General features: G+C 52.1%; 1 protein-coding gene and 1 long non-coding RNA gene across 4 annotated transcripts in view; one reads left to right on the forward strand and one right to left on the reverse strand.

The window, feature by feature from the left end:
• Positions 1-16: 16 nt before the first annotated feature.
• The window catches only part of SMG6 (SMG6 nonsense mediated mRNA decay factor), a 216,949-nt gene continuing 190,184 nt past the window's right edge, over positions 17-26,781 (reverse strand). For all 3 annotated transcript variants that reach the window (XM_019650413.1, XM_019650411.1, XM_019650412.1), the window contains 6 exons: positions 22,190-22,366; positions 18,240-18,386; positions 8,586-8,739; positions 5,366-5,577; positions 4,978-5,059; positions 17-1,804 (listed from right to left, as the gene is read on the reverse strand). In XM_019650413.1, coding sequence (XP_019505958.1) covers positions 1,674-1,804; positions 4,978-5,059; positions 5,366-5,577; positions 8,586-8,739; positions 18,240-18,386; positions 22,190-22,366 — 903 coding nt within the window. In that variant the 3' untranslated portion in view covers positions 17-1,673. The remainder of the gene's footprint in view (positions 1,805-4,977; positions 5,060-5,365; positions 5,578-8,585; positions 8,740-18,239; positions 18,387-22,189; positions 22,367-26,781) is intronic.
• Positions 8,679-18,231, forward strand: LOC109386876 (uncharacterized). Its single transcript, XR_002124864.1, has 3 exons — positions 8,679-8,761; positions 17,229-17,365; positions 17,977-18,231. It is a non-coding gene; the product is annotated as an uncharacterized LOC109386876 (long non-coding RNA).

The following is a 26,781-nucleotide window of genomic DNA, read 5'->3' on the forward strand; positions in this document are numbered from 1 at the left end:
GGCAGAGGGATCAGACACAGCACCCTTACACAGGTGCAGAGGCTTGTATCTTCTTCCCTCCTGTCCCTCCCCAGTCTCAGAGAAAGATCAGCAAGAGGTCAGATATGTTTCATAACTAAAAATTTATTAAGGAAACAAAACCAGTGCTGCAAATGGGACAGAAAGGAGAGATGGGTCTCCCACCCACCCAGTCACTGGCCTTAATCCAGGGGAGAGGATTTCAAAGGAAAGGCTGGAGACCCTATACCCTAAAGAGTCCAGTCTTCTGAGGCCCTGGGGGACTCATACCTCTCTATACAGTCCCTCTACCTTCTGGCATAATCTTGGGCCTTGAGAGGGCACAGACTTGCTCCCATTCTCTGGGTAGGGTATACAGCTAGACAAAGGGCTCTGGGGGGATTCCTCCACTGGTCCCATCAAAACTTACTCCTGGCTTCTCCTTAAAACCCTGTCTTCCCCTAAGTTGCCTTCATCCCTGTCCCTGGGTTGGGAGAATAGTTCCCAGCAGGAAGCCTCTAGAGTGAGGCTTTGAACACAGGTGCCAGCTAAAGAGCAACAAAAAAACCAAAAAGACCAAAGGGCCCTGTGTCAAGTTCTAGGGCAAAGCTAGAAAATGGTGCAAACTCTAGGCTAGGCAATGCTCAGGCACTACTAGCCTGCAAGTTTCTCAGAGCACAGGGGCGTGGGAAAGCTTTTTAGGTTCCTGCCACAGGTACCAGAGGAAGGCGATTCAGAGTGACAAACCCCATGGCAAGGAACTGAGGTGAGGACATTGAGGAGACCAAGGAGGTGAGAGGGGCCAACTAGAAAGGGAAGGAGGGCAGGGGGATGAGTCAGTGGGGGGAAGAGGGAGAACAAGGAGAGGGTAGGAGAGAACTGAGAAAAGTCTGAATAATTTTGTTCAGTGGGAACTAGAGCAAAAGGAAGGCAGAGGAGAGGAGAGGAAGCAGGCAAAGGCCACCCAGGAAGCATGGGCCGGAGACCAGATGTCCCTTCCCTCTAGACCCATGACCATCCGAGGGGAAAACAAGTGGCAAAGTGCTATGGACCCCAAGTGATAAGGCAGGAAGAAGAGCAGCAGGATGAGAGTGTCGGGTGGGGTGGGGCTGCTGTTTGGGACATGGTGTCCAGAACCCAACATGGGTCCATGGGGGAATCCAGGCCTCAGGGAGAGAGACACACCCTGGGCACTCTCTTCATGGCATGACCAAGCCTCTTGGACACATTCAGGACAGGGGTTCTGAAGATTAAAGGGACCCGTGCTTTCACCTGCACCTGATGGAAACCTCCACGCCCTGCACCGTCTCCACCTGGGAAAGTGGCTGAGTCCCAGTGCTGAGAAAGCCTCCCCCCAGCCCTTGAACTAGACAGACAGGGGAAGGGAGAAAGGCTGGACCACCTATCTGGCTTGCCCACCTGCTGTCACTGCAGCCAGCCACCTCTCTACTAAGTCTTGGCAGCCCAGGAGGGTCCCTGCAGCTTCAGCCCAGCCCTCAGGAGGGCTCTGTGAGGAGCAGCTCCCCCACAGCACGGCCACGGCGTGGGTTGGAAGAGGATGGTTTATTGTCTGGGAGGATTGGTGGCTCAGGCATGTGGGCATCTTCTGTGCTACACTGGGCGCCTGGTGGCCTCTCAGGAACGGTTCCGCAGGGGTGGGCCCCAGTGTGGCCCCCTCAGCCCACCTGGGCCCACGTGAGGAAGGCCGGGATGTCCCGCACAGGCACATTCCTCGTCAGCGCCTTCACACGCAGGTTCCGGTCATCTGTCAGCAGTACCACCTCCCGCAGTAGCCGGATTGGCTCCTCTGTTGGCACAAGAGAGAAGGACTTCACTGAGGGCACGAGGCAGAGGCACTGGCTGCCTCTCCTCTCTGGAGGGGAATATGGTCCTGGGGGGGTCAAGGCCAGACATTGCCTGGCCCCTTCCACAAATCCTTTCCCTCATGGAGATGGTTGGCTGAGGGTGCGCCTCCCCTGCTGGCTTAGAGAGGCCATGCTGGGCTGGGGCTGGTCTGTGTGGACCCCTGCCTCCCGCATAGGACTGTGCTGCCTGATGTCCTGAGAGCTGCCCAAGCCACCAGCCTCCACACACCCCTCTCCCAGTACGCTGAACTGAGGGAGCAGGAGAGCCCCTCTCCTTCTACTTCTGACTGCATGGCTGCTCCTGGACTCACAACACATCCTCTCCCTCCAAGGCCAGCAGATCGATGCTTTAGGTGTTAAGAGGTAGAAAACGAAAGGTGGAATATGGAGTGTATCCAGGGCTTCCAGATGTGAGGACGGGTTAGTTCAAGGGAGCTCTGAGGGAAGGAAGGCAAGGGTCCTTGGCAGAGCTGTGCCAAGGTGGCCCGGAGGCTGTAGCCAAATGATTTCCTCTATTAAGTAAAAGTAATCCATGGTGAAAACCTCTAACAGCGCAGAAGAGGGAAAGGGAAAGGCAACAGCAGGCACGTCCGCCCAGGTTTCTTCTCCCTTCATGTCTCTGCCTTGTTCCCCGGGGTAGATCTGTGTATGCTTCCAGATTTCTTTAAGCACATTTACAAGGATGTATTCTTGTTATATAAGCTTTCCCCTGCCCCCTACAACATTAGATTCATACTAGCCATACTTTTTTATTCCAATTTTATTTTTAAAAACAGATCGCCTTTATTCTTTTTACATGACTTTTAGCACTTACCTTCCCCTAATTCCCTAAACTTTTAATGTATTGGGGGAGAACTTAAACTGGGGCCAAGTTCTCAACACAGGTGACACCCCCACCCCTGGCAAGGCCCCTCAGGTGGCAAGTCCACTCCTCAGTCCCAGGTGGGCGTTTCCTGACAGGGGCCTGGCAGACAAGGAGGCACAGGGAACGTCCTGTGGGGCTGACTGACTGTGGGCGCGCGCCGGGCTGGGGGACCGCAAATGTCCATGTCGGACCTGAGCACTTTCAGGCCTGCCAGCTCCAGGCAGGGAGGCTGAGAACCCGCTGTCAGCCTTGGGAGGAGTTTGGGGGAAGAGGGAGGGAGAGACTTGTGGGGTTGATGGTGGTGAGAGAAAGGGTGAGGTGGAAGGCGGGTGTGATGGGAGGTGAGGGGCTGTTGTGGGCAGAGAGAGAGAGGAAGGTGGTCACTGGTGAAGGGGATGCTCTGAGACTGCTGCTCAATTGCCTCAGCCTGGCCTCTGTGGGGTGGGGTGGGGTGGGGTGGTGTCGCGCGGTGCCATGTGGGGCTCCCGGCTGGCTGGCTGAATCTGTCTGCAGCCGCGCCATCCAGGCCCTGGGACTCAGACCAGGAGAGTCCCAGGCTTTAGGTCAGCCAACCAAGGCCCAGCATTGCTGGCAGGGGTCTGCAGGGGTTTCTGTGGATACTTTGAGACATTTTTAACAATAAACATCCTCTGTTTTGACACTGGTAACTTCACTTTGTTAGAAACCAGAGACTGTCATCTTGTCAGGCCCCATCCGCCATAATCCACATGATTTTAAAATTCAACATCGTTTACACATAAACATTTGGTGACAGTTTCTCTGTGAATCTGACAAGTTAATCTGCTAAGAATTCACACTGACAAATGGGGTTTGATTACACCAGCCGTTGCTGATGTAATTCTGATAGGGGCGGTCCCCAGGATGGCAATGGGTTCCTGTAGGCTGTTTGGGGTGAAGTGGGGGTGGGGTGGGGAGACTAGTAGGGCCAAAGCCAAAATGTGTCTCTGCTAAGAAAGAAACAGCTCTGAGGCTGGGTGGGGCCTCATCAGCATCTGAACCGTACTTCCCAACAAGGCCTTTTGCACTCCTGCCTACCTCTCCCTCCAAAGGTGCCTCTCTAGGCAGTTGCCTGGGAGCAGAGCCCAAGCTCCTCTCTTTGGCTCAGCAAGGACTCCTTTTTACCACTTGAACGCTCCACATCTGGCCTTAAGGGCCAGTACGTGCAAGCCGCGTGGCAGGACCCATCTGAGGACTCATTACCAGCCCCTAGTACAGAGAGTGTGCACTAATGTGGGTGGGAGCAGCAGGAGGGAAGACAACCCCTAGATCAGCCTGGAAGCCAGGGCAAGGAAAAGGAGCAGGGGAAATGGGTGACAACCACCAAAAGAAAATGACAGAAGACTATATATATGTAGACAGAAACCAAATGGTGAGAATTATCAGCTCTGCAGATGATGCTGAGGTAGGAGGTCCTAGAAATTCCTTCCACAAGATTTGAAATGTCAGACTCCTGGGAACCAGGAACAGAAAATACCTGAAACTCGCTGACTCTGAGGGGCAGTGCAGGAAAGTTCAAGGTTGAGCGAGGTGCTCAAATACCTAGAAGAGAGCCCCAGGGGTGGGCCTATGGGCCAAAGATGGGATTCTGCTTACCTAAAAGGTCCTGAAAGCGGGCCTGAGGGCTCAGTCCTCAAGCTCTCACTTGCCTCCAACTCCAGCCAGCCTGGAAAGTGCTGAGCTCATGACCGTAGGGACAGGAAGAAGAGACCCACTACTTGCTGGGGAAGTCCCTCCACCCCCAGACTGATAAACATCAGGGTAAACTTCAGGGATGAACTAAGAGGGTGAGCATGGCTCAGAACAGGGAGGTGGGCCCCAGGGACCTCTGGGGACTGTCCTCTCAGAGCTGCAGAGGGCTCGGCTCAGGAGACCATGGCCAGAATAAGCTACGCTGAATCATAAAGACATTCTTGCTGTCAGAGAACTCACTGAGAACCCAAGAAAGGAAATGGATGCACGCCGAATGGGAAAGCTCACTGCCTGCAGCCTGGCTTCCTGGGGGTAGGCCCATCCTTAGTTGGCCAAGCGTCCACCTGACATTCCCAGCGAGTCGGGGAGCTGTGACAGGGGAATCTGACTTCTGGGAGGGCAGGAAACTGTGCTGGCCTAAGGCTTGCATCAGGCCTGAACCCGGAGTCTTCAACCTTCCCTAGCGCTGAGGATGGCAGGGGAAGGTAGGGCAGGGGAAGGTAGGGCAGGGGACGAGGCTGGGCAGAGGCAAAGCTGTACCTTTATTGGCGGGCATGAAGTCCTTAGCCTTGTCTTTGCAGTAGTGGAGGCAGCAGGAGAGGATCAAGTCATCGTTGTTACCCTGGAGGAAGGCAGTGTGTGAAGAGCTAAGTGCTACTGGGCAGGAGGGGGCACTATGTGGAGGAAGCACAGGTATACTCTGTCTCTGGGGTCCTGGGGAGGGTCACATCCCAGAGTTCCTCCCATACACCGCGTCCAACTGTGCCAAGAGCGATCTACGGGACAGGGAACGCCCACTCCTGAGCTTCGACAGTGGCTGCCCCTTCAGCTGCCCAGGCTGACTGACCTTCCCTTATTAGCTCCTCCCTCCTGGAGACCCTGTTCTGAAGACTGGCTCTGGTCACTCCCTTTTTGCTGGGGGTCTCACCAGTTGGCCAGTGATGTCCTCACTGCGGAAGGCGATGGATTCGAGTTCATTGCCACGGCTGGTGAGGGCCCGTAGACAGGAGTCCCGACTCTCGAATCGCCGCTCAAGGAATTCGATGGACTTCCGTGCCTTTTCCTGCACCACACGGGCATAGCCCCCAGCCCGGTGGTCTGTCTCCTGTCCCTTGGCCAGGCCGTCCAGCTCATTGATCACTGATGAGACACAGTCCCACAAGGTATCAGCCTCAACAGTCATGTCTGTCTTCACCCTAGGCCTCGCTTTCCCAGCCTGCCCCATACCAGACCACAGAATTCATCCTGCCCCACAGGAGTCTTGCAGTGAAAGTAGACCTTGTGGGGCAAGAAGTGTCCCCGACTTTCCACAGTGCTCTCTCCTCTTTCTGCCTCTTCCTCCAGGCCCAGCCCTCCTCCTGGGAGGAACTTATAGAGATTTTTCTAGAGCTGCTGTATTCAGAGGAAGAAACCTGGCCCCTCTATCGCATTCCTTAGTTATAGGATCAAATTGAAAGGGTCCCTCAGGAGAGGCCAGGGTATGTAGCAGCTAAAGGCAAGAGGCACTCTCCCTGATCCACTTGGGCCCCCAACCACAGCAGTCCAAGAGGGGCCAAGTTCTATACCCCGCACCCTGGCAGAGGGTAGGGAGGTTACCAAGTGGGAAGTGGCAGTCACAGTCTCACTTGTAAGAGCCCTGGTATTCCCCTAAACCATGCCCTTGGCACATTTACCTCCTCTGATACTGCACGTGTGTGTGTGTGTGTGTGTGTGTGTGTGTGTGTGTGTGTGTATGCCTGTATGCCTGTCTGCCTGCCTGCCTATGTGTCTGGGACACAGCTTCATTTTCTGGTGAAGATTCTTTCCAAAATTCCAGCCAAAAGCCTGAGGTCAAGTGGGAAATATGCACTCCTTGGGGGCTCCGGGAGAGTTTGGGGTCTGAGGCCTCTCCTCAGTGCAATGATTCATGGCTTGGGGAATCGGCATGAGCATGCTGTTCCATGGTGAGCCTGGCACTCACTGTCTGGGTATTCAGAGACACTTTCTGGAAAGGGCCCATGTGGGAACACGAACGCGCATGCACACACACACACACACACACACACACACACACACACACACACACGTGTGCGCGCGACACCCATGCTTTCAGCAATGATAGGCCACCATGTCCACACAATGTATGCTTAGGTTGGGGAATAGTGGTGGATGGGTACATGGTACAGCAAACAGAACATCAAACACAAAAAACTGGTATTCCATCCCAAAATCTGCTCTCCTGCTTCCAAACTAAACAGGCTTCAAAGGGGAAGCTTGTTTGTGCTTCTGCACCAGGCGGGGCTTCTTGATGCTGGGGTCAGGCCTAAGGAGCATGGAGCAGGTTAAAGAGCACAAGAACAAGCAGGGAAGGCGGATGGCTTAACTGTTTGCGCTCTGGACATAGGGCAGGGCACTGAGGGAGCCTCATTAAACAGGAGCCCTTTCTACAGCTCCTGAGAGCCGAGGGCCCTGCCCAACTGAAAAAGGTTTAAAGAGGCCGGCCTGAACTGCTTTAACAGTTGTCATTTCCCAACGCCCCTGGGGGTCATCGATTTATTTGGCATATATCCTCAGGATTTTATCATATATTTGCTTCCTCTCCACTAAATCTGGCTGTCTTCACTGAACCATAAGCTCCTCAAGACCAAGGGCTGCAACTCTACCTTTCACTGGACCCCCAGGAACAAGGAAACTGTGCACACAGTAGGGGCACAAGAACCCTGCTAGCCAGGCATAGTGTTGGAGGCTCCTTCAAAGTCTTAGGGGGCTTCTGAGATGCCATCTCTTTCAGTTATACCATTTCCTTACCATTAGCAAAAAAGCGACCAATTCACTTTCTTTCCCCTGAAATCTCCTGGGTAGGAAAGCACAGAGAAATGATCTTGAAAGCCGCCCCACCCCAGGACCCAGGGGAGGGAAGAGGGGAAGTCGGGACAATTTGATGGACTTGCTGCTCTGCTGTGGGGAGAAAAGCTGCTCTACTTTTGAAGAACAGAAAACCTTCTCTCAGGTCTAAGAGCCTGGGTTTAAGAGGTTCTGGCCAGGCCACATGGGGAGGGGGAAGGAAGACAGGGAGGGTGGAGGCGGGACGAGGGCTGCTTCAGTGCCAACATTCTCAGGTGGTGCTAACGTGTTTCCCACAACCCCCCAGGGTTCTATAGCCTCTGCAGGGGCGGATGTTTCCTGCCCTTTGTTTCCACCCTCATCTGGCACTAAGACACTTGGGACTGGGAGGGAAGGCCCAATGGAACATCTTGGCATGGATGTCAGAGGTGGCTTGGCAGGCAGACTGCCAGTCTGGTGGCTTTTCCAGAGAACAGGGCTCCCATATTGCTCCAAGTGGCTGCTGACAAGGGGACATTAAAAAGCCTGGGCTTCCCAATCATCTCCCAGACCCTCTCCCTCCACGGAACAGTCCTCAGCTATATTAGCAGTACCAACTAGATCAGACAGGAGCCCAGAGTCCTAAGCCCATCCTGAGGGTGACCCACCACAGAGCTCCAAGAACTAACAGTACCTAGACAGTCCCCTGGAGATAGCACAGCTGGGCTCTTCTGGCTTGAGGGAGGAAGCAAGCTAGCTGGGTCCTGAGATGCTGACCCTGTACCAGCACCAATGACCAGACAGTGGTAAGGGCCCAAGTGGCAGGAATCCACGGGCATGAGCCAAGGGCTTGCCCTGGAGGGTTTCTGTTGGCCTGGCGTTAGGGTGACATTGGCCAGAAGAATGCTACCTCGAATGATCATGAAAAGCTACAAGACAATCAGACCAAAGGCATCTAACCACTTCAAAATCCTCCCAGCCTCCCTGCCAGACCACCCAGCAGCACTGCCGTTATCTGCCAGGGTTGAGTGTTTACCAATAACGGGAACCAGCTTTGCTGTTTTACTGCAAGCTTTATAAGGATAAAAACAAGGGCTGGGCTCATGCAGCCTCTGGTTGCTGGGACACAGGAGTCCATTTGCTCAAGCAGTTTAAGCCATGGATCAGCCATAATAATTTGAACTGCTTTGATTATTAAACAATTTTCCCTGCCCCACACATTCCCTACTTCCCTGCAAATCCTGTCTTACACACACAGCAGGGCTCTGCCTGCCTGGCCTCTGGGCTGGGGGATGTGTGTAGTGGGGGCTGTTGTGCACGTGCAGGGCTGCTCTGGCCTGACTCACCGATGAGGGGCACCACCAGGATGTACTTCCTGCTCTCCAGAAGCCGTGCCAGACTGGCCAGGTGGTCAATGAAGCCATTGGTGTCTGGTACGAGGAACAAAGGTCTGATCTCGAGCTCCATCTGCCTCATCTGACTCTGGTCCTCCAGGACAGCCTACAGGGACACAGAAGGAACGGTGAGTGAGCCAAAGAGTGAGCAGGCAAGCGGGTGGGTGAGCCAGGGCCCTGACTCCACAGTGTGTCAGCATCCTGCCCCCTGAGCCTCTTCTCCCTCCAGAGGCACAGCCAGCCCTTGTCATGCCCGAGGGGCAGGCCCAAAGGCAGGGCAAAGTGCTGCAATACAAATCAACATAGACCAAATGGCCCGGGGAATGGAGTGTGACTAAAACCTTGCCTAGGGCTGAGAAAAGACCTGATGATATTAAAAATAACAGGTCTCTGAAAGTAAGACCTTGGGCTAAAGATCTACAAGGGTGAATTAGATTCCTTGGATATGAAAGTGGTTTCACATATGTGATCTAGGCAGGTACTTCTCAATCCAGAAACTTCATATATATATGAAATTCTGTTTGGGATATATTCCTATCCCAAACAGAATTTGTGTTTCAATGTACATCACTGTGTAGTTAAAAACCAAGAAGTTAAACTTGAAGGCTCTACAAAAATAGTGATGCTGACAACTAATAATACCAAAGATTCCCACAGCAGCTAGAGTCCATAGGTGTGATGGATTAGGAACCAATTCGCAGTTTTGCAAAGTTAATATACTCAGACTGATCAAAATCGCCACCTTCCCCCCACCGACCAGTACAGTGTTTCCTAACTGTTAGTCTTTTGTGTTCTACTCACACACCTCTGCCACAGCTCTGTACAATCTATACTATTATTTACTTGCGGTTTTCCTTTGCATTGACTTTAAGTCAACTCATTTTTTGCTTAGCCTCTTCTTAAGCAATGACATCCATGGTAGCAAGGGTCTGACAGTCAGGTCATGTTTACTAGTGCAAATTAAATTCCATAACAAACAGTCGAAGTGTCTCCTGTGCATCACTAAAAACCCACCTCGTGTGGCACCAGAGGTCTGCGCACCACACTTTGGAAAGCACACGGCCTCATGCTTGTTGGTCGTAATGGCAGTTCTCATTTCTGGGAAGCTTTGTGTACGTCTGGGAAAGCCCGATTTTCTCCAGTCTGACAGAGCCTGATGTGTGGCAGCAGCTCTGGGTATGCCTGTCACTACAGAGCAAGGTCACTATTGTGCTGCTTCCTCTTCTGGGGGCCATGGCTGAGAGGCAAACTGATTTGCTGGCATCTGCCCAGATGGCGTGCTCCCCACGTAAAGAGCTGGAGGGCACTGACACAGACTTTGCAAGGGCCAGGTGAACAGGTCTCAGCCCTGTCACGCCCTCTCATGGCCTTCTACCATACACCAACTGACAGGGACAGGCACAGGCACAGAGCAAGGGGAGCAGATGTGCGTGCCAAGTCAGTGGGGCCCACAGTGCTGCGTCCTGGCCACTAACAGTCAGTGAGGAAGGTGCTCAGGTTTCACTGGCAGTGACAGTAAAACTGAAAGGGCATGCCTTTGAATGCTGGGGGTGGCTTCTCTGTGACCTGCTGGGGACCTCTCCCTATGAGTAAGTCGTTGCTGCCACTGCCACCACAGCTGGTGGAAGGCACAGCCCTCAAGACGCTGGCAGGCATGAGAAAACGCAGCTGAGAGGCCCAGTCTGCTGGTCTTCCTATTGCTCTCACCTCATTTGGGGAAAGTGCCACGGCTGCTGGCCACCTTCCCAGGGAATTTGGGTCACGGTCCCTCCCCATGGGGCTGCCAACTAGAGGGTGACACACATTCCACCAAACTCAACTTGGGCACTTAAAATTTTTTTTTTTTATTGCGATACAACTGACATATAACATTGCATAACGGCTTGGGCCTTTTGTAAGAACGGCACAGTCCCCACTCAGGTTCAGTTAACAACTCTCTACTATTTCTCTTCGCACTGAGGGAGCATTAGCGTTTCTATTCTTCATTTTCCCAGCTTTTGGGTGTTCTCTATCCAGCCTTTCCACTCCCAGGAACATTTTTCCTGGTATCACAGGCCTCCAAATCTCTTTCTGGGTGAGAGGGAACAGAACAAGCACTGATACTGGTGGGGGAAGGAGAGGCGGCACTGGCACCTGTGGTGACAGGGGCTCGGGGTCCTAACTGAGCATCTCATCTATACCACGGCCCCACTGACTCCTTTCACATCTCAGTTTTCCTGCCTCCAGAAATGACACTCCAGCCCTGGTTTGACTCTAAGGAAGTGGAACTGGCTGCCATTTCTGCCCATGTGTGAACGAGCTCCTAAGACCTTATACCGTTCTACCTTTACAGCTGGCAGCAGGCAGAAGGGCTTTTAAGCCAGGTGGCCAAGGGAGGCTGGGGGCCTACGTGTGTGTTCTGATGACAGGACGAAAGAAAAATCTAGGAGCAGGGTCCAGGGAAGCTGAGTTCCTTGAGCTCTGGCTCAGGGCCAGAAAGGTGAACAGAGGCCACAGCCTCTTAGGAAGGTAGCAGCCTTGTTGGTTCCCCAGGGGTGGGGTGGGGTCAAGCTGTATGAGGGTGGTCAGAACTGTGCTGCCATCATCCGGTCCCAGGGACACCCGCAGACAACTTCCCTTAACCTGGCTCTGCCCAGTGAGTCACCACACAACTGCTTCCTGTTCCCCACATGCCCTCACAGAGTCTCAGGAGATTAACTGAAGCTGTTACCTCTTTTCCTGGGGTACCTGTGGGCCTCTGGGGCGGGGGTCATACCTGAGTCACGAGACCGGCTCAGTCCCCTTCAAAAGAATGGCAGACTGAGGAAGGACAAGGAGTCTGCAGGCCCTCTTCTGTGGGTGTCTGTGTTTCCGGCCCTCTGAGTGGCGCTGTGTGTGTGTGTGTGTGTGTGTGTGTGTGTGTGTGTGTTTAGCATTTGCCCTCCCAACTTTTCCAGATTTTACCCGTCAGATTCCTGGCAGCTGTGCACGGCGCCTGTGCCGGCCGTCACGTCCCATTCCGATCTCTGGGTCGCACGGTGAGAGAAGGACACAGGATGCGCAGGGAGTGAAAAAGTGATGTCGGTGGGGAGAGTGCCAAGTCCCCACTCACAGCCATGGGACGCTTGGGGAGAAGGGGGAAGCACGCTGCTGTGGAGTTCAGAGGCCGGTAGTGAGATTTATTTTTGTTTGTATGAGTAAAAAGCTGCAGAAGCCTCTGGTGGGGGTGAGGGGGGCGCAACTGGAATGCTGTGATTCAGACAGACTGGTTCTGGCCTGGAATCAAGTGTGCTGACCCGGAAGGAGAGTTTCATAGGAACCCTTCTCACTGCAGCTAAGATTGGGCTGTAGTGGTCCTAGGACAGTGAACTGGGAAATCAAGGCAAGCACAGACACTTTGAATCAGATCAGTGGCAATAAGGACCAAGTTGTCATAAAGTGTGGAAGAGAAGAAGAACTTAATTCTGTTTCCAGAAGGTGCTAAATAATTTTCTCTGAAGTATGGGAGCATCCTTGAGCAAGCTGGTGGGGTGCTGAGAAAGAGATAATCCACAATACCATCTGACGAGGAAGCTAACAGCCTTGGGTCCCCAGGAAGGGCTCTTTTACAGGTTAAATTCCTTCTTCTCGACAGTAGGGATGGTTTGGGGATGCTAACCCACTGAAAATTGAGACACTGAGAATTATAAATAAAGGCAATGTAATTAGCTCACACAGGAGTTATGGAACTTGAAAAACTCAGATCACAAAGCAGAGCCAGATCATAAGAAGGCCTTCTTAGTTAGGTCTTCCTTCTGCTTAGGGCTCCACAGAGAGTGTGGCTGCTTCCTTCCCTCTGTAGAGTGATAGAATCATTTATCCCTGGGCCTCTCTGGCCCGAGCAATGTCTTCACCAGACATGGGAAGTTTTGTTAACACAGAAAATTTCCATGCTCACCTTGTATGTGAAAGTATCTGGTTAAGTGCCTGATACACATAATAGTAACTTAACAAACGTCAGTTTCCTTTTTCCCTGCCCAGCTCCATTTTTCATCTCTATATATCCCGGAGGGTAAATATCTGGGGAAACCACTAGGGAGCAGAGTTGGAGATGGGGAGGAGCCAGGCAGAGAGGACTGGGGATTTCTGCTGTAAGATTCGTGGTACTTTCGTTGTTTTAACTACGTGGGGGTACTTTTTGAAGATGAAAAATAGGAAAATGGAAATGAAATAAAAAATAGGAATAGTTCGTAAGATAGCCACCAACAGCACAGGAGGCAGTTCCTTCTTGAGCTACAAAGACCAAAGGGAGCAGATACTGCATTTGCTATAGAAAGCAGGCGCAGCCAACCAGCCTCCTCTGGGAGCAGCACGGTTAGCATCTTCATTTGGGGTGGGCTCCTCGTGGGCAAGTTTCTGCTTAGGATCCCTTCTCTGGATGTCCAAAGTCAATGCCACACAGCTTAACATATACTTGCTTTCTTTTTATATATATGATGGCTTGCTTGCTACTTCTTACTGTTTTATAAGGACTGATCTTAGTTTCAAAATAGACTTAAGGAGCTCAAGGAGAACCGCCTTTTCTTAGAGTTTCTTTTATAATGTCCAGCATAAAGCTTGGTATGTCATAGGAGCTCAATGAGCTAAATCACTGAATCTCAGGGCTGAAGGGCACTTTAAAGATAATCTGATTGAATTTCATCTGATAACTCTTGTTCTGAGAATGCACAAGAAGTGTACCCTTTCTTGATGGAGAGGAGTGGCGGGGCTAAACATGGTACCTCTGAACTTGAGCCAAACAACAGCCTGACCATTCTGTAAGAGAACAGGACCTTATGGATGCTGCTGGAGCCAGGGAGGTGAGAGAGCCTGGACCAAACTGGGGGCACAGAGCCACAGTTTGTGGAAAAGCTGGAACAGACTCTGGAACCAGTCTGCGTGGGGAGGGCAGTTGCCCGGCTCTGTAGGCTGATGTGCTTTCCTGCCCTGGCGTGAACGTGCCCCTGGCCTGGTAGCCCGCTGGCTCCCACCCGCCTCCGACAGCTAGGAGCCAGGGCTGAGTGTCTGCCTTCCGCTAGCTTCCATACAGGTGTGGGGGGCTCTGTGCATGCCCTATTGTTCCACAGTGCCCCCCCATCCCCCTCCTCCCCCCCAGCTGGGTGGCAGCGTGAATGGGCTGAAGCTATATTTAGAGTGAAACTCCTGGGGCCACCACAAAGGAGTGACTGCATCTTCAGGAGGGTGGGTGGGCGGGAAGGGGACAGCGGAGAGAAGCTATTTTCAGAACACATGTCATTGCTGGCTACAGAGCAAGACTGTGGCCATAATGTGAGGGAAACAATAGCTGTGGCCAGAGGAAGAGCCTGTTATGTTTCAGGTGGGATGTTTGCAACTGCTCAGGAAACCTGACCCCGCCCGACAGCAGCACAAATCACAGCAAAGCCTCGTGGAGGCAGAGAGGAGGCGGGGGAATCACAGGGCCAGTTTGAGGTGCCAAGAGGCCACGCCTCATGCCTGGAGGAGGATTTTCAGTGACTGCTTTGCCCTGGGGGTCTAGTTAGGAATGAAACACTTCAGACCAATTTCCCAGACAAACCATGCACCCTGCTGTGGTCTCTGGACACCTCCCAATAATGGCAATGGGAATGAAACGAACTCAGGTGGAAAGTAGCAAGGTGGGAAGAACCAACCCAATATGAAGACATCTGTCTCAAACAACAGGCAAAGCCTAGGAGAGTGTGGCCTCAAAGCCCCAGGTGGGCCGACTTGACCCCCCAGCATCCAGAGGCCTGCCTGGGAGCTGGGGCTCCAGCTGCACAGTTCCTGAGAGCTGCCCACACCCCTTTTCTGACCTCCAGTCGGCCCCACTCACCAGCCCCTGTGCAACGCCGGAAACAGGGAAGGACAGGCTGCGGAGGGAGGCCAGGCCTCACCTCCCCCAGCCCCACAGATGAGCTTGGGCCCAGGGGTCTAGGTGTGAGCAGGGAAGTGGGGGTGTGGCTATAGCTCAAAATCTCAGTTGGACTTTATAGCCATCATGGGGGCCAGGAGGATTTTTTTCAACCCCATCTTCATATCCCCTTCCCCAAACATGTGTGGTTCCTGTTTTGCTGCATCTGTAAAAGGCGCTGGGAACTGGGGACTTGCCTTACACCTCTCGGTTAACACCCCTGGAGACTGATGGAGTTCAGAGCTGTGTAATTTACAGCCCATCTCTCCGATCTTAATTCACTCGATGCTCTTCTCTTCCTTATTGTATTAGTGTGACCCAAGTACCTGCCAACAATAATGGCCTCTCTAGTTAGGAGCCTCTCCCCCACTCCCAGGACAATTTATACCTTTTCCTTGGGATTTTCCCCCCTTAAATTAAACAAAAAGAGGAAAAATAAGAAAAGGTTAACATAGGCTTGGAGCACTGCAGCCCCGTGGTTCTGGGCAGGGAGCCAATGGCCCGAGGGCACACACATGTGTGTGCTCTCCCAGAAGGGCCTTCACCGGCCCTGTTTTACAGCCACCTCGGCACAGACTCCAGGGTTCACGCATATGGCCAGACAGATGTGTCTGGCTTACGTTCAAGGCTGGAAAATGAAGAATTATGGAAGTGAAGGGCCCCGGGCATTAAAGGGGGGGAGGGGGATAAGGGAAGGGGGGAATTTTTCCTCTGCTGAGAAATCCTCCTGTGGCTGTGAGGCTGGAGGAAGAAGGCTGACAGGAGGCAGGGCCGCCAGCAGCAGTTCATGTGGGGCCTATTCTTAAAGGGGCCACAGCAACCCCAGCCACAGCCAGCCCACAGCAGGCCCTGGGCCCGAGCAGCCTGCTCTAAAGGAGGTGACGGGGAGATCAGGCTCTGGACAGGGGCAGCCGCCGGCACCACAAGTCCAGCCTCATACAAGGCCTCCTATTTGTAAGGTACTGCTTATTGCTGGAGAGGCCGGGCGGAACACGGCGCCCTAGGCAAGGCCATGCACTTGCGGCATGTGCTCCCACAGCATCCCATCCTTCCCTTTTGTAACAACACTCTGTCACACTTCACATCACTGGGTTCTCCACTCCACTCCCCTTTGGGATGGGACGTTTTGTTCACTCCTGTGTCTGCTGACCACTACTAGCATAGCAGATGCTCACCACCACTTACTCAACTGAACTGAAGACAGGGTACCTGATTCCAAGGAGTTCACAGTACAGCAGGGAACAAGCCCAGAAAGAAGTGTAATACGAGACGTGATATAAGTTTCACACATGAAGTATAAATCAGTGCTACAGGAACACTGAGCAGAGAGAGATTAATTCCTCCTGGGGGAAATCAGGGAAGGCTTCACTGGGGAGATGGAGTTTCATCTGGGGACTGAAGGAGGAATAGAATTTAAACAGGTAACAGGAAATGTGGAGCAGAAAAAAAGGGTACTCGGTTTGCGGAACAGCATAAACAAAGACGTGAGAGTGGGGAAGGGCAGAGCATGTGTGGGGACAGTGTGTCAGGAGAAGAGCAGGGCTGCTGCCCAGGCAGGAGGGCCTGGGTCTGGACAGGCACTTTACATGCACTGTCTTTCTGAAGGATGAGGTTCGTGCTGTTCCAACTTTAATTTTATAGGTGAGGAAAGACACTCAGAGAAGTTAAATAATTTGCACAATGTCATTTAGCTAGTAAGGGCTCATAGGAGATGGGAGAAGAGGTTGGGAACACATGAGAAAACCTTTAATGCCACAATAAGGAATTAGACTTTATTATAATCAGCCAAGCAAACGCACTGATGATTTCTGAGCAGGGGAGTGGCTCTTTTGGAAAGAGAATGATGAAAACATGTAAGGTGCACTGGAGGCAGTGAGCCCCCCATGCAGACTGTGTACTGCACAATTCTAGGAGGTGCCATTCACAGACTACAAGGTCAATGACACCCCCTGGAGTTGTGCAAAGCAGATGTCTTCACTATTATAATCCAAATCAGTCCCTGGACTAGAGTAGCAGTAGTGGCAATGGGAATAGAGAGGAGAGAAGGGAATTTGAATGAGTGAACAGATAGGTTTGATAAAGAATCAGACCCGAATCAGATAAAGAATCAGCAACCAGTGAGGATTTAAGGTGATGCTCTAGTTCCTACCATCTATTAGGTCACTGAACAAATATGTGCCGAGCGCCAACTATGTGCTGAGACTAAGAAATAAGAGAGAAAAGGAAGAGACCAAGAAAAGAATGTTGGTGAGGAAGCCTATGTCAACAGAAAGAGAAAACAAGGGTCCACTTGTGCTGAAGTGAGGCTGGAAGGAGGCTGCTTCAGGGTCCAAAGCTACAGATAAGTCAACTACAATGGGGGCCACGGCCTGATAAAGACAGGTACTTGCTGGGTTGATAGTCAAGAAATGGAGGTTGTGAGCACAGACAGAACTTATGAGAAGACTGATAGTAAAAAAAAAAAAAAAAATATGAAGAGCCACAGGATAGGAGGAAAGACAGTGTGAGGATGAAGCTGCTTTTTGGACCACAGCAGAATCATACACAGACCACAGAGGGCTGAGGAGGCAGCCATACCACAGTGGACGACGTGGGCAGAGGTATCACATACTTGATTCCAGTATGCAAGGGGACATGAATATGTCTAAAGAATGATGGCTCCCAACTGCTATATATTCTCTTCCCAGGCAGGGCTCTGTCTGATGGGCGATTAGACTGATCTCAGACGACAGTGACCATTTATGGAGCAGATACTGTGTGCCATGCACTGTGCTAAGTGTTTTACATGAGCCAGCTTCTGTGGGCCTCACAGCAATTCTAAGAGGTAGGTGCTGTTACCACTTTAATTTTACAGAAGAGGAAACATGCTCTGAGAAATCAAGCAATCTGCCCAAAGTCACAAAGCTAGTAAGTGGTGGAGCCCAGACTGTGATCAGGTCTGCCCGACCACATGCACTGAGGCCTCTGCCAAAGGTAAGGGGTAGCTGAAGAGAGAGATGAAAACAGACACTGCTAAAGAGGCTTCCCCATGCACACAGTTAAACGAAGGAACGTGACTGGTTCTCCTCTATCTGCCTTGAGCCCTAGATAAGAGGAAGTGAGCTTATAGTGCAAGAAGGCAGACCTGGGAGTGCCATAAAGAAAAACTTGCTGCAAGTGGAGGTATGGATCCACGAGAGTGCAGATGGTGGGGGAGCCCTCGTGTGGAGATCAAGTAGTTTCTCTCTGGGAGGGTTAAGAGTGTCCTGCAGAGGGGACCGGCCATTACACTGGGAATCCAGATAAACAGACTGTGGCCATGACATCGTCTCCCGACAACAGGTGTTTTCAACACAGAATCCTGGCCTCTCTGGGAGTGTCTGGATAAGGTTCAGGGGCACTTTGAAACTCCTGAAATTGTGTGGAAGATCATGCATGTGTGGTGTGTATTCACAGATCATCGCTGGGGGAGAAGCTTCCGTTGGATTCTCTGAGAAGAACCTGCTCCTGCCCCTTGGAGCCCAGGAGGAGGGGGCCTCCAGGCACCAAAGTACTACCAGAATTTTGTGATGGATAAAGAAAACGAGGGTCGAGCCAGGCAGAACACTCTGAGAGGGTCCTCCTCCTCAGAGGGTCCTGCTCATCCCAGCTCCCAGCACACCTCATTCCTGCCGTGTACAGCACCACCCTGATGAGAACCACCCCCCAGCAGACCCCACCTGGATCTTTTCTTGGCGACGCTGCTGCTCGGCTATCTTCCTGGCCAGAGCCAGCTTCTTGGCCCGAAGCTCCTTGATGTCATCCTCGCCCCCGCTGCCTTCAGCCTCTGAATCGTCTTCAAAGTCTTCAATCACCACGTCCTCCTCCTTTTGGGCAGTCCAGGGAAGAGAGGAGACTGTGAGCCCACAGCACTTACCAGACCCACCCTTCTATCGTTCCGGCACCCCCACTCCATGCTTATTAGGACCATTCCTTGAAAGGGCCCCAAGGTGTGCGGGGGTAAAGAGAAGCTGTCACTCCCTTTTGCACTCTAAGGCTCTTTTCGAATCCCATAATCACAGATCCATACCACAAGTCACTAACACACACACATACACTTCTATGCTTACACTCACAGCTCTTCATTCTCCTTCGCACACACTCACAAAGTCAAACTTTGGGCCTATTTTAATTTTGAAATCACCAAAAGGAAATCAACAAAGTTAAACCACCCAGTTAAAACCTAATTCATGCTAATGATCTGATAGGAATCAATTCTGGCCAACAGCTGCGAGTTAGGCGTGGTAGCTCCCCTGCCCTAGACAGCATCAGGGAGCAGATGCTCTAGCTCAGCAGACCTTGCCCTGGTTTCTTTTTAAGACCACAGCTTGGCGGTATCAGGGCTGCTGGGCCCCCTATAGGAATTCACATGACATGACCTTGCTCAGCTGCCCTTCTGGGGCCTGGGCAGGCTAGGAGATAGCAGGCTCCCTTAGGGGGTCTCCTGCCAGGCTGGTGGCGCCTTCCCCAGGGATGGCACCTCCCTGCTCACAGCCTCAGCTCTCAGAAGCCACTGCACCCCGGGTGGTCCCAGGCTCCATTCCTCATCTCTCACTTTTGGCCTTGGTCAGTAGAGAACATGCAGCTGCTTCTCTACTGGAGAAGCTTCTCTATCAGAAACGCTTCTCTACAAGAGAGCTTCCTTTGAGGGACAGGGTTAGAATGGGTAATAGGGAGTGATGTAGGAGGAGAGGATCCCTGTGTTTCTAACTGGATGATAATAATGTCAATGATTATGACAATAATGGTTACCATTTACTGAGAGCTGAGTATTGGCCAAGGACTGGGCTAAGTGTTTTTTACGTATTAACTCAAATATTTAATACTCACAACAGCCTATGGAACAGACGCTATTATCATACCTATTTTATAAATGAACAAACTAAGATTTAGAGTTAAACAATTTGCTCAAGGTCACAAAGCTAGTAAGTGGCAGAGCAGGGATTTGAACGAACGCTAGTGAGTCCAGCTCTAAAGTCTGTGCTCTTACCAATAATACTGAGCAGCACGGGCTGGGGTCCTGAATCTAGACGGTAAGCCCAGACCCATCCCTTAGTGGCTCAGCTTCGCCAAACCTCCCATAGGTGCACCCAGGATCTGTTGGATACAGACTGCTCTCTCCTCTAACTGTCCATCTCAAGATGATATTCCGATAGACTCTCTTGGCTGCAAGTGGTTGGTAAGGTGTGTGGGTGGTGGGTGATGCTGTGTCTTGGGAGCAGAATCTAGGTGTCTCGGTAGTCCCCCTAAGGAGCCAGGCTCTGTTTTCTTCATGAGGAATGAGGTCTGAAGAAACATATCCCTCTTCTCTCCCATCAGCTTAAGAGACTCAGTCTGGAAGTTTGGGGAGAGATGAGATCTCAGGATGCGGCCAGAAGTGCCGCTATCCTAAGAGGTCTCAGGGGCCTGGGGGACTGTCTGCAGTCACCACTCATATGACCACCTGCAGACTACTCTGTCACAGGGTTCACATTCAGAGAGGCCCAGGCCATGGGAAGGAGGAAGACTCTACTCATTTACTTCCTTGTTCGTGGGGTTAACCTGGGCTGGAGTGGGTGGAGTAGGATGCCTGACTGGCCTGTGGAGGAACACTGCCTCTGCCTGCTCTGATCGGGGACACACCAGGTTATCACGGGGCTTGGAATGAGCTTGACTGAGGTCAAAAGAAGGTCAGTGAAGCTTGTCTGAGGTTCGCTCAGCTCTCACAGCAAACGAGGAAGTGTAGGGTTATGAAATTACACAGACCAGGGTAAGGAGGGTTTCCCAGGGGCCACTAATATAAAGGAACCCAGGAGGCTCGTGGGAAAAGGAAGAAGTGGGCAGTGTGGCATGGGTCACAACCTTTGTCTGGTCAATAAGACTTAGAAGGAGAGAGAGGGTGTTGCACAGCCATGATCTGGGACCGGAGAGCTGGTCTGTTCTTTGTAAGAGTGTAAGAACCCCTCCTTGGCTTTTACACTGAGGCCCTCTCTCTGGGCCTCACTTGCCTAACTGGATTTGGCATCGTAAGCTCCACTGGCCAGAGGACATCTCTTATGGCAATCCTGGAGAGCTAGACTTGCTGACCTTCCATTGCTTGCCTCAGCCTTAATGTGTGGGTGAGATAACTGACTGAGGCGCTGCCCCACCCATGCTTCCCTACACAGTACCCAGGGCTTGGGTGGCACTGCCCTGCCCTGTTGGAAGCCTGGACGCCCACCGATGGCTTTAGCAAGCCCACTGTCTCCTCCCATGCTGCCAGCTCATTCTTTCCCATTATTCTCTGCCCAGGTTTCATCTGAAGAGTCTGGAATCATGGGCTTGCTCAGCTTTATCCCTGGAACCACCTCTGTCCTGGAAGCTAAGCCCTGTGTCATCAGGGGTGGGGTGGGGTTCTCCAGCTATTCTAATGAAGCCAGTCCAAGACTGGGCTGCTCTGAAGACTCTGAACTGAAGGTGGCCACTCTATCACTGCTTCAGATCACAAACGACAGCTTCCAGCTGACATCTGGCTTCCCTGGCCTGTTGCTGATTTCATCCCTGCACCCCACCCTGCTCCACCAGGCGCTGGAGACTGCTGCGGGCCAAATGACTGTGTTGGCCTACGGGTGACCTGGCCTCTGGCTAGAATCGCTTCCGTCCCTTCCTTAAGTCCCACGTTCCTTCCCACCTAAGGCCCCTCTGTCTTTAACACTGTGGGGTAAAAAGGAGGAAAGAATCAACCATCAGGCAGAAGTGAGCCGTGTGCGCACACACACCCAGACAGAGTTACCCACACCCAGACATACAGCAGGGCAGCTGGCAGTGATATTAAACACATACATGCACCGACACCGTCACATACTCACATTTACTCGGAACCCACAGACAGCAGGGAAGCTGACAGCAGTGTTCAACTTACACTGACACACAAGCTCACCACATACAGACCCATGGCAACAATCACCCTCAGAAAGACATATACACGCATGGCAGAGCAACTGCCATTGGGGTTTAGCAGGGGTGGGTACACTGGCTCACGCGTGCGCACACAAGCGCGCATGGTCTGGAGTGAAGCAAGGGCTACAGGAACAACCAAGGGCAAACAAACAAGAGGAGAGTTCCTTAATCACATCAGGATGTGCAGGAGGGAGGGAGGGAGGGAATGAGGGAGGGAGGGCAGGCCGGGGGAGGGGGTGATTTTCCACACGGGGCCAGCAATGTCAGCTCTTCCTGTACGTGTGCTTGAGGCTGGAGTTCAGGCCTGTGCTGCACTGAGCTCCACACATCTATAAACTTGATCCTCAGCCTGAACCCTAACACCGCCCCCCCCCAACACACACACACACACACACACACACTGCCTTTCCTAAGCCTCCAGAGCTGCACGTTATTAAACTCTTTCTTTCCCTCCCTTCTCCTCCAATGCAACATTAAAAAGAAGCATCTGGAACTCGTAGCAGAGTGAGATGGAGGCACTGGGGTGGGACTGGCAGGAAGGGGCACCAGCAGAGTGCACTCTTGAGAAGTTGGCTGGTTACGTTAACATCGACACTGCTCTGAGTGGTTATAAATAACCAGGGGTAGAAGCTGAAGCCACGGGCAGAGCAGGGCTGGGGGCGGGGGGAAGGGAGCCTTCCCTCTGCCACAGCGGGCTCTTCCCGCATAGTACCTCATCTTCCAGTTGTTTTCCCTCTTGGCTTCCCATTTCCTTTCCCATGGTGTCTGGGACGGGTGCCACTGACACATATTTTCCACCCTTGAATGCCAGCAGAGGCTCTTCTTGTCCACAAAGGGCTTCCAGAAAATACTTCAGCACTGTGACCCTTTTGCAGTCGGCTGCAATAACCTACAGGGTGAGAGGGAGAGAAGAAAAACAGCATTTTTTGAAAGGGAAGATGAAGATGGGAGACCCTGTTTATTGGCTGAGGGGCACGTGAGAAACGTATCAAAGTTACTGGGCGAGGGAGGCAGAGTGGGCGAGGGGGAGTGTGTGCGTGTGTGAGATGGTGAGCAAGGGCCAAGAGACGCTTGAGGACCAAGATCTCCCTCTGAGGGAAGGAAGTCACCACCATCTCTCCTGAGGTCATTTCTAGGGTAACAGACAATCTCGGGACCAATGATGGGTATCCCCTGGGATCTTGCCTTTCTTTCACTGAAGTCCTGACATAAAAAAAGACTAAATTAAATTCTTCTAAGTTTGGGATCTAACTGGTAGAAGGAAGGGTGGAGTGCGAACCATTGGCTTTCTCAGGATACAGCTTTCTGGTACCCCTCACTGCCACTCTCCATTCTTCTCCCAGCTCCCCTCTCTCCAGACTCACAAATGGAGAACTTTCAGCCGAGTACAAAATGAATGATGAGGGCTTTCTTGGCTGTTTCATTTCAGCCAGATCATTTTGGGCTTCCCCTGACGGGTTCCTGCCCCACCTAAGAGCTTCTCATGCTCAAGAGACTGGGGTCAGGCAGGAAATTGTTGTCAGGAGAAGGGAGACAGGCAAAGCAGGTGGGGGGTGTTTCACCAAAGCTCTGCTCCTCCAGGGGTTCACACCGTCCCGCTCCCATGTGGCCATATCAGCATATAAGCCAGTGCTGTCAGAGAAGCTGGGGCTGATTTAGCTGAAATGAAATTCAATATCTTGAGCAATTGTCAAATTTGTAAGTGTCTCAGATGAAGTTTCCATAGTCGCCCTGTCTGGGGTCCTTCTCATGCAAGACCACACACACATGGCCTCACCTGCAAACCCATCTGCATTGCTTGCGCCCCCTCATGACCTTCTCTTCATCTCTGGCCTCTGAGGTCCTCTCCTCTGTAATGGGAGGGCACTCACCAAGGAAGAGGAGGGGCCCTGCTTGATCTGGAGCGCAGAAGCTGGTAAAGGCCAATCCACACAGGGAAATACACTTCAGTGGCCAGAAATGCCACAGGGTGGCAGCCCCTTCTCATCATCACTGACTCTAGCCCATATTGAGTGCCAGTACTTTCCCATTCTATAATGCGAAAGGGACTTCTGTGTCTGGATCACACAGTAAAGTACTAACTTGGAGTTTGTCTTTTGATTGTTTACTCATTGTTTTATAGGTGCATTTATTATCTCCCTCACCTGGACAATAACTGCACTGGTGGCAAAGACTACATCTCCTACTTCTCTGGCAAGGGGCGCAAAGGACCAGCAGGGCACCCAGGAGGCTCACAGTAAGGGCTGACAGGCACAGGGATACTCAGCTGGGTACCACAGGGTGCGGGTAAGGCAGGCCTGATCCACGTCCGCTAGGACATGGTGGAAATGAGCACCACTCTGCCAGCTGGCTGGCCAGGCAAGTGCAGCACACACCAGTCAACTGTGTGCTGGGATTCCATCTTTTGCCACCTCTCTCAGGCAAACCTGCTACTCTCCCTGCCCAGGAATGGCCCCTGCTCACCCTCACCAATGGTCCTGGAATCATTTTAGGCTTGAATCTTAGGCTAAGTACTTCAACCACCTCCACCTGAGAAGCTGACCTAAAAGGAGCTCAGCTGCCCAGAAACGACTTCAGAAAGAAGAGCTGTCTTGCACTTGGTGTGCCCGATCCTGGGCTTACCTCCTGGAAGGAGGAAGGAAGCCCTCTTGGGCCAGGGCAGGTAACCATGGGTTCCATCGCGTGCATTCAAACATGTGATGAGGAAGGCTAGAAATACAGAAGCAGGGGCTAAAAGGCATTGAAGAATAGAGCTGAAATGAGTAATAGCCTGGCAGGCAGCACGCACAGTGGCCTCCCTGCATCCCCAGCCTCTCACTTGCAGAGGAAACTTCTGCATTTCCACAAGACTGCCAGTTTCCTCTCTGTGGTCTAATTTTAACCACCTTGTCGTTACAGTGTGTGTCAGCCACCTGACCCCACTATGACCTCTGACCTTATGCCCCAGCTACTGCTTGCACTGTGGAGAATTATGTAATGGGTCCAGGACTTTCCTTTTTGGTGTGAGGCTGCTACTGCTGAATGGCGAGGAGGTGGGGGTAAGGGGTTGGAGGAGGACAGAGAACAAGCTTTTCATGGTCCTTGGTATCACCTGGATGGTTAGAGGTATGCTGGCATTCCTGCAATGTGCAGCAGAAACCTGCCCAAAAGAGGCGAGTGTGCCCATGAGTGCGTGTGCAATGACAGGAGGGAAGGAAAACTCCCGCTGTTAGAGCACAGGCTGGGTGGCACGCTGAATGGCTCAGGAAGTGTGTGATCCCGGGCCGAGAGGGAGCAAGGCTGTATGTGCAGACGTGGGACTCCTGGAGATGGGGATTTCCAGGGCACAGCAGGACCCAGGGATGCAGACATCCTGAGCCTGCCTGTGGTACATCCTTAGAGGATCAGTGGGCAGTGTCATTCACAGGGACTCAAAAGCAAAAAGGAGTGCCCCCATACCCACATTTTCATTTTCACCCTGTTTAGGAGCACTTGGTTTCCTTGGGGATTTTGTCTGCTATGGCCATCAGTCTCTTCCCTAAGGCAAGGGCAAGGGCACTCCTGGCTGATTCTCAAAAGGGCTTTGATCCAGTGGGGTCTCTGAGTTGGTGCTAAGAGGACTGAAAAGGATGCTACCTGTTTGCAGACAGAAAAGTCACCCAGTCTTTAGAAAGGGTATCCCCACTCCTTTGCAATCCAACAAGCAGGGAGAACAGCCAAGGTTCCACAGTCTCCTTAGGTTTCTGAAGTGTACCATGGGAGTGAGAAATGAGGCTCCAGCCATTTGGTAGATGGGGAACTGAGAGGCAGAAAGTCCAGGACATGCCCGGGGACACAGAGGAGTCTTCTGTCTCTAGCCGGCTGGCCCATCGCCTAAAGCATTCTGCTTTAAGGTAGGAGGAATGAGCCCAGCGAGGTGAGGACCACAGTTCTCTCAACCCTGGAGCTCTACAGGAAGTTTATGGGCATATTCTCCTAGACAAAGCCTCCAGCACTTGAGTCTGGGGGGACAAAAAGGTTAAATATGGTTAATAAGGGACATCAGGACAGAAGAAACCCTTCAACCACAAAGAGCCAAATCCTAGATGATCTTTGTCTGGCCAAGGAGGACTTCCTGGTAGGAGAGGGGTTAAAGCTAGGCTCCCTGCTTGGAGAGGAAGGAGTCCAGATGAAGTCTATGACATAATCCCCACAACAGCTCTGTTCATGAGTACATTTTTCCATTCTCTATCAATGAAAAACAGAGAATGCAAGTGGTATGTATATTGTAGCTCTGGGCAAACTCTAGGTTCTCTAGAGGAGAAAGCTGGGCAGGAGAGGCTTCCTTCCTGGGCTGTTAATGGTTGCGTTGGACTGGGGTTAGAGGTGGATAAAAGGGCTGCTGGCCAGGGAACACCCTGGGGAACCTGGGACCCAGCACCTTCTCAATGGCAGTCATGTGCATTCTGGAGGGAAACTCACTGCGTAGGAGAGTATCAGGAACTCCCAAGTGAATGGACAAAATGTCTCACGAATCATTCCAGTCAGCTTTGAAAACTGGGGCTTTAGGTCAGGGAAGAGCTTAAAGAAAGGCACCCAGAGAAAGCCCCTTCCCCTTCCCCTGTCATCGGAGGCAGCATGCCCCATCAGTGGGAACTGAAACCTCTAGCTTCAGGGCTCCAGTTATCACCCAGATCAGGTCCACATGCAAAGAACCAAGTGGAAAGGAAAACTGAAAGTGAGATGTGGCAAAGTGATAAAGGAGTCTGGCCAGTCCCAGGCTCAGTTCCTTAGAAAGAGACAATGTGAGTATGCATGGGAGTGAGCGGTGGCTGGAGCTAAGAGGAAGGTTAGGTCTTGAGGAAAGAAGGAAGAAGCCTCTAGGTCAACACAGAAGGGGGAACTTCAACACAGAAGACTGAGTTAACAGTCTGGGGCACCTTAGCGGAGTGGTGGATAACCCAAGAATGGAGTTCTCTGAAAACTGGTGACTCTTCACAGGCACTCAGGTGCATGCCCAGCCTGGGCAGAGATGCCCAGGAAGGAAAAGAAAAAGAGATCTAAGCTACCTTATGGAAGATAGGGGAGGGCGAGAGAGAGAAAAGGAACTGAGCACCAGGCGCCAAGGACTGATGTACTCTTGAGTTGTAAGATTGAACACAGAGCAGCCACGGGCAGGGAGAAAATCTCCAGTTTAACTAGGGAACAGGAGGAGGGGTCAGAGAGCTGAATCAGGGTTCTCTGGACGCAAGCTCTAGGGAATGAAGGACTCACTCCATCTTTACTGGGGCCCAGTTCTCCATACAGGCTTCCTGGAAGGCATGAACACTATAGCGGCTGGTTAGA

Source organism: Hipposideros armiger, unplaced genomic scaffold (genome assembly GCF_001890085.2).
Source record: "Hipposideros armiger isolate ML-2016 unplaced genomic scaffold, ASM189008v1 scaffold_141, whole genome shotgun sequence".
Taxonomy (NCBI): Eukaryota; Metazoa; Chordata; class Mammalia; order Chiroptera; family Hipposideridae; genus Hipposideros; species Hipposideros armiger.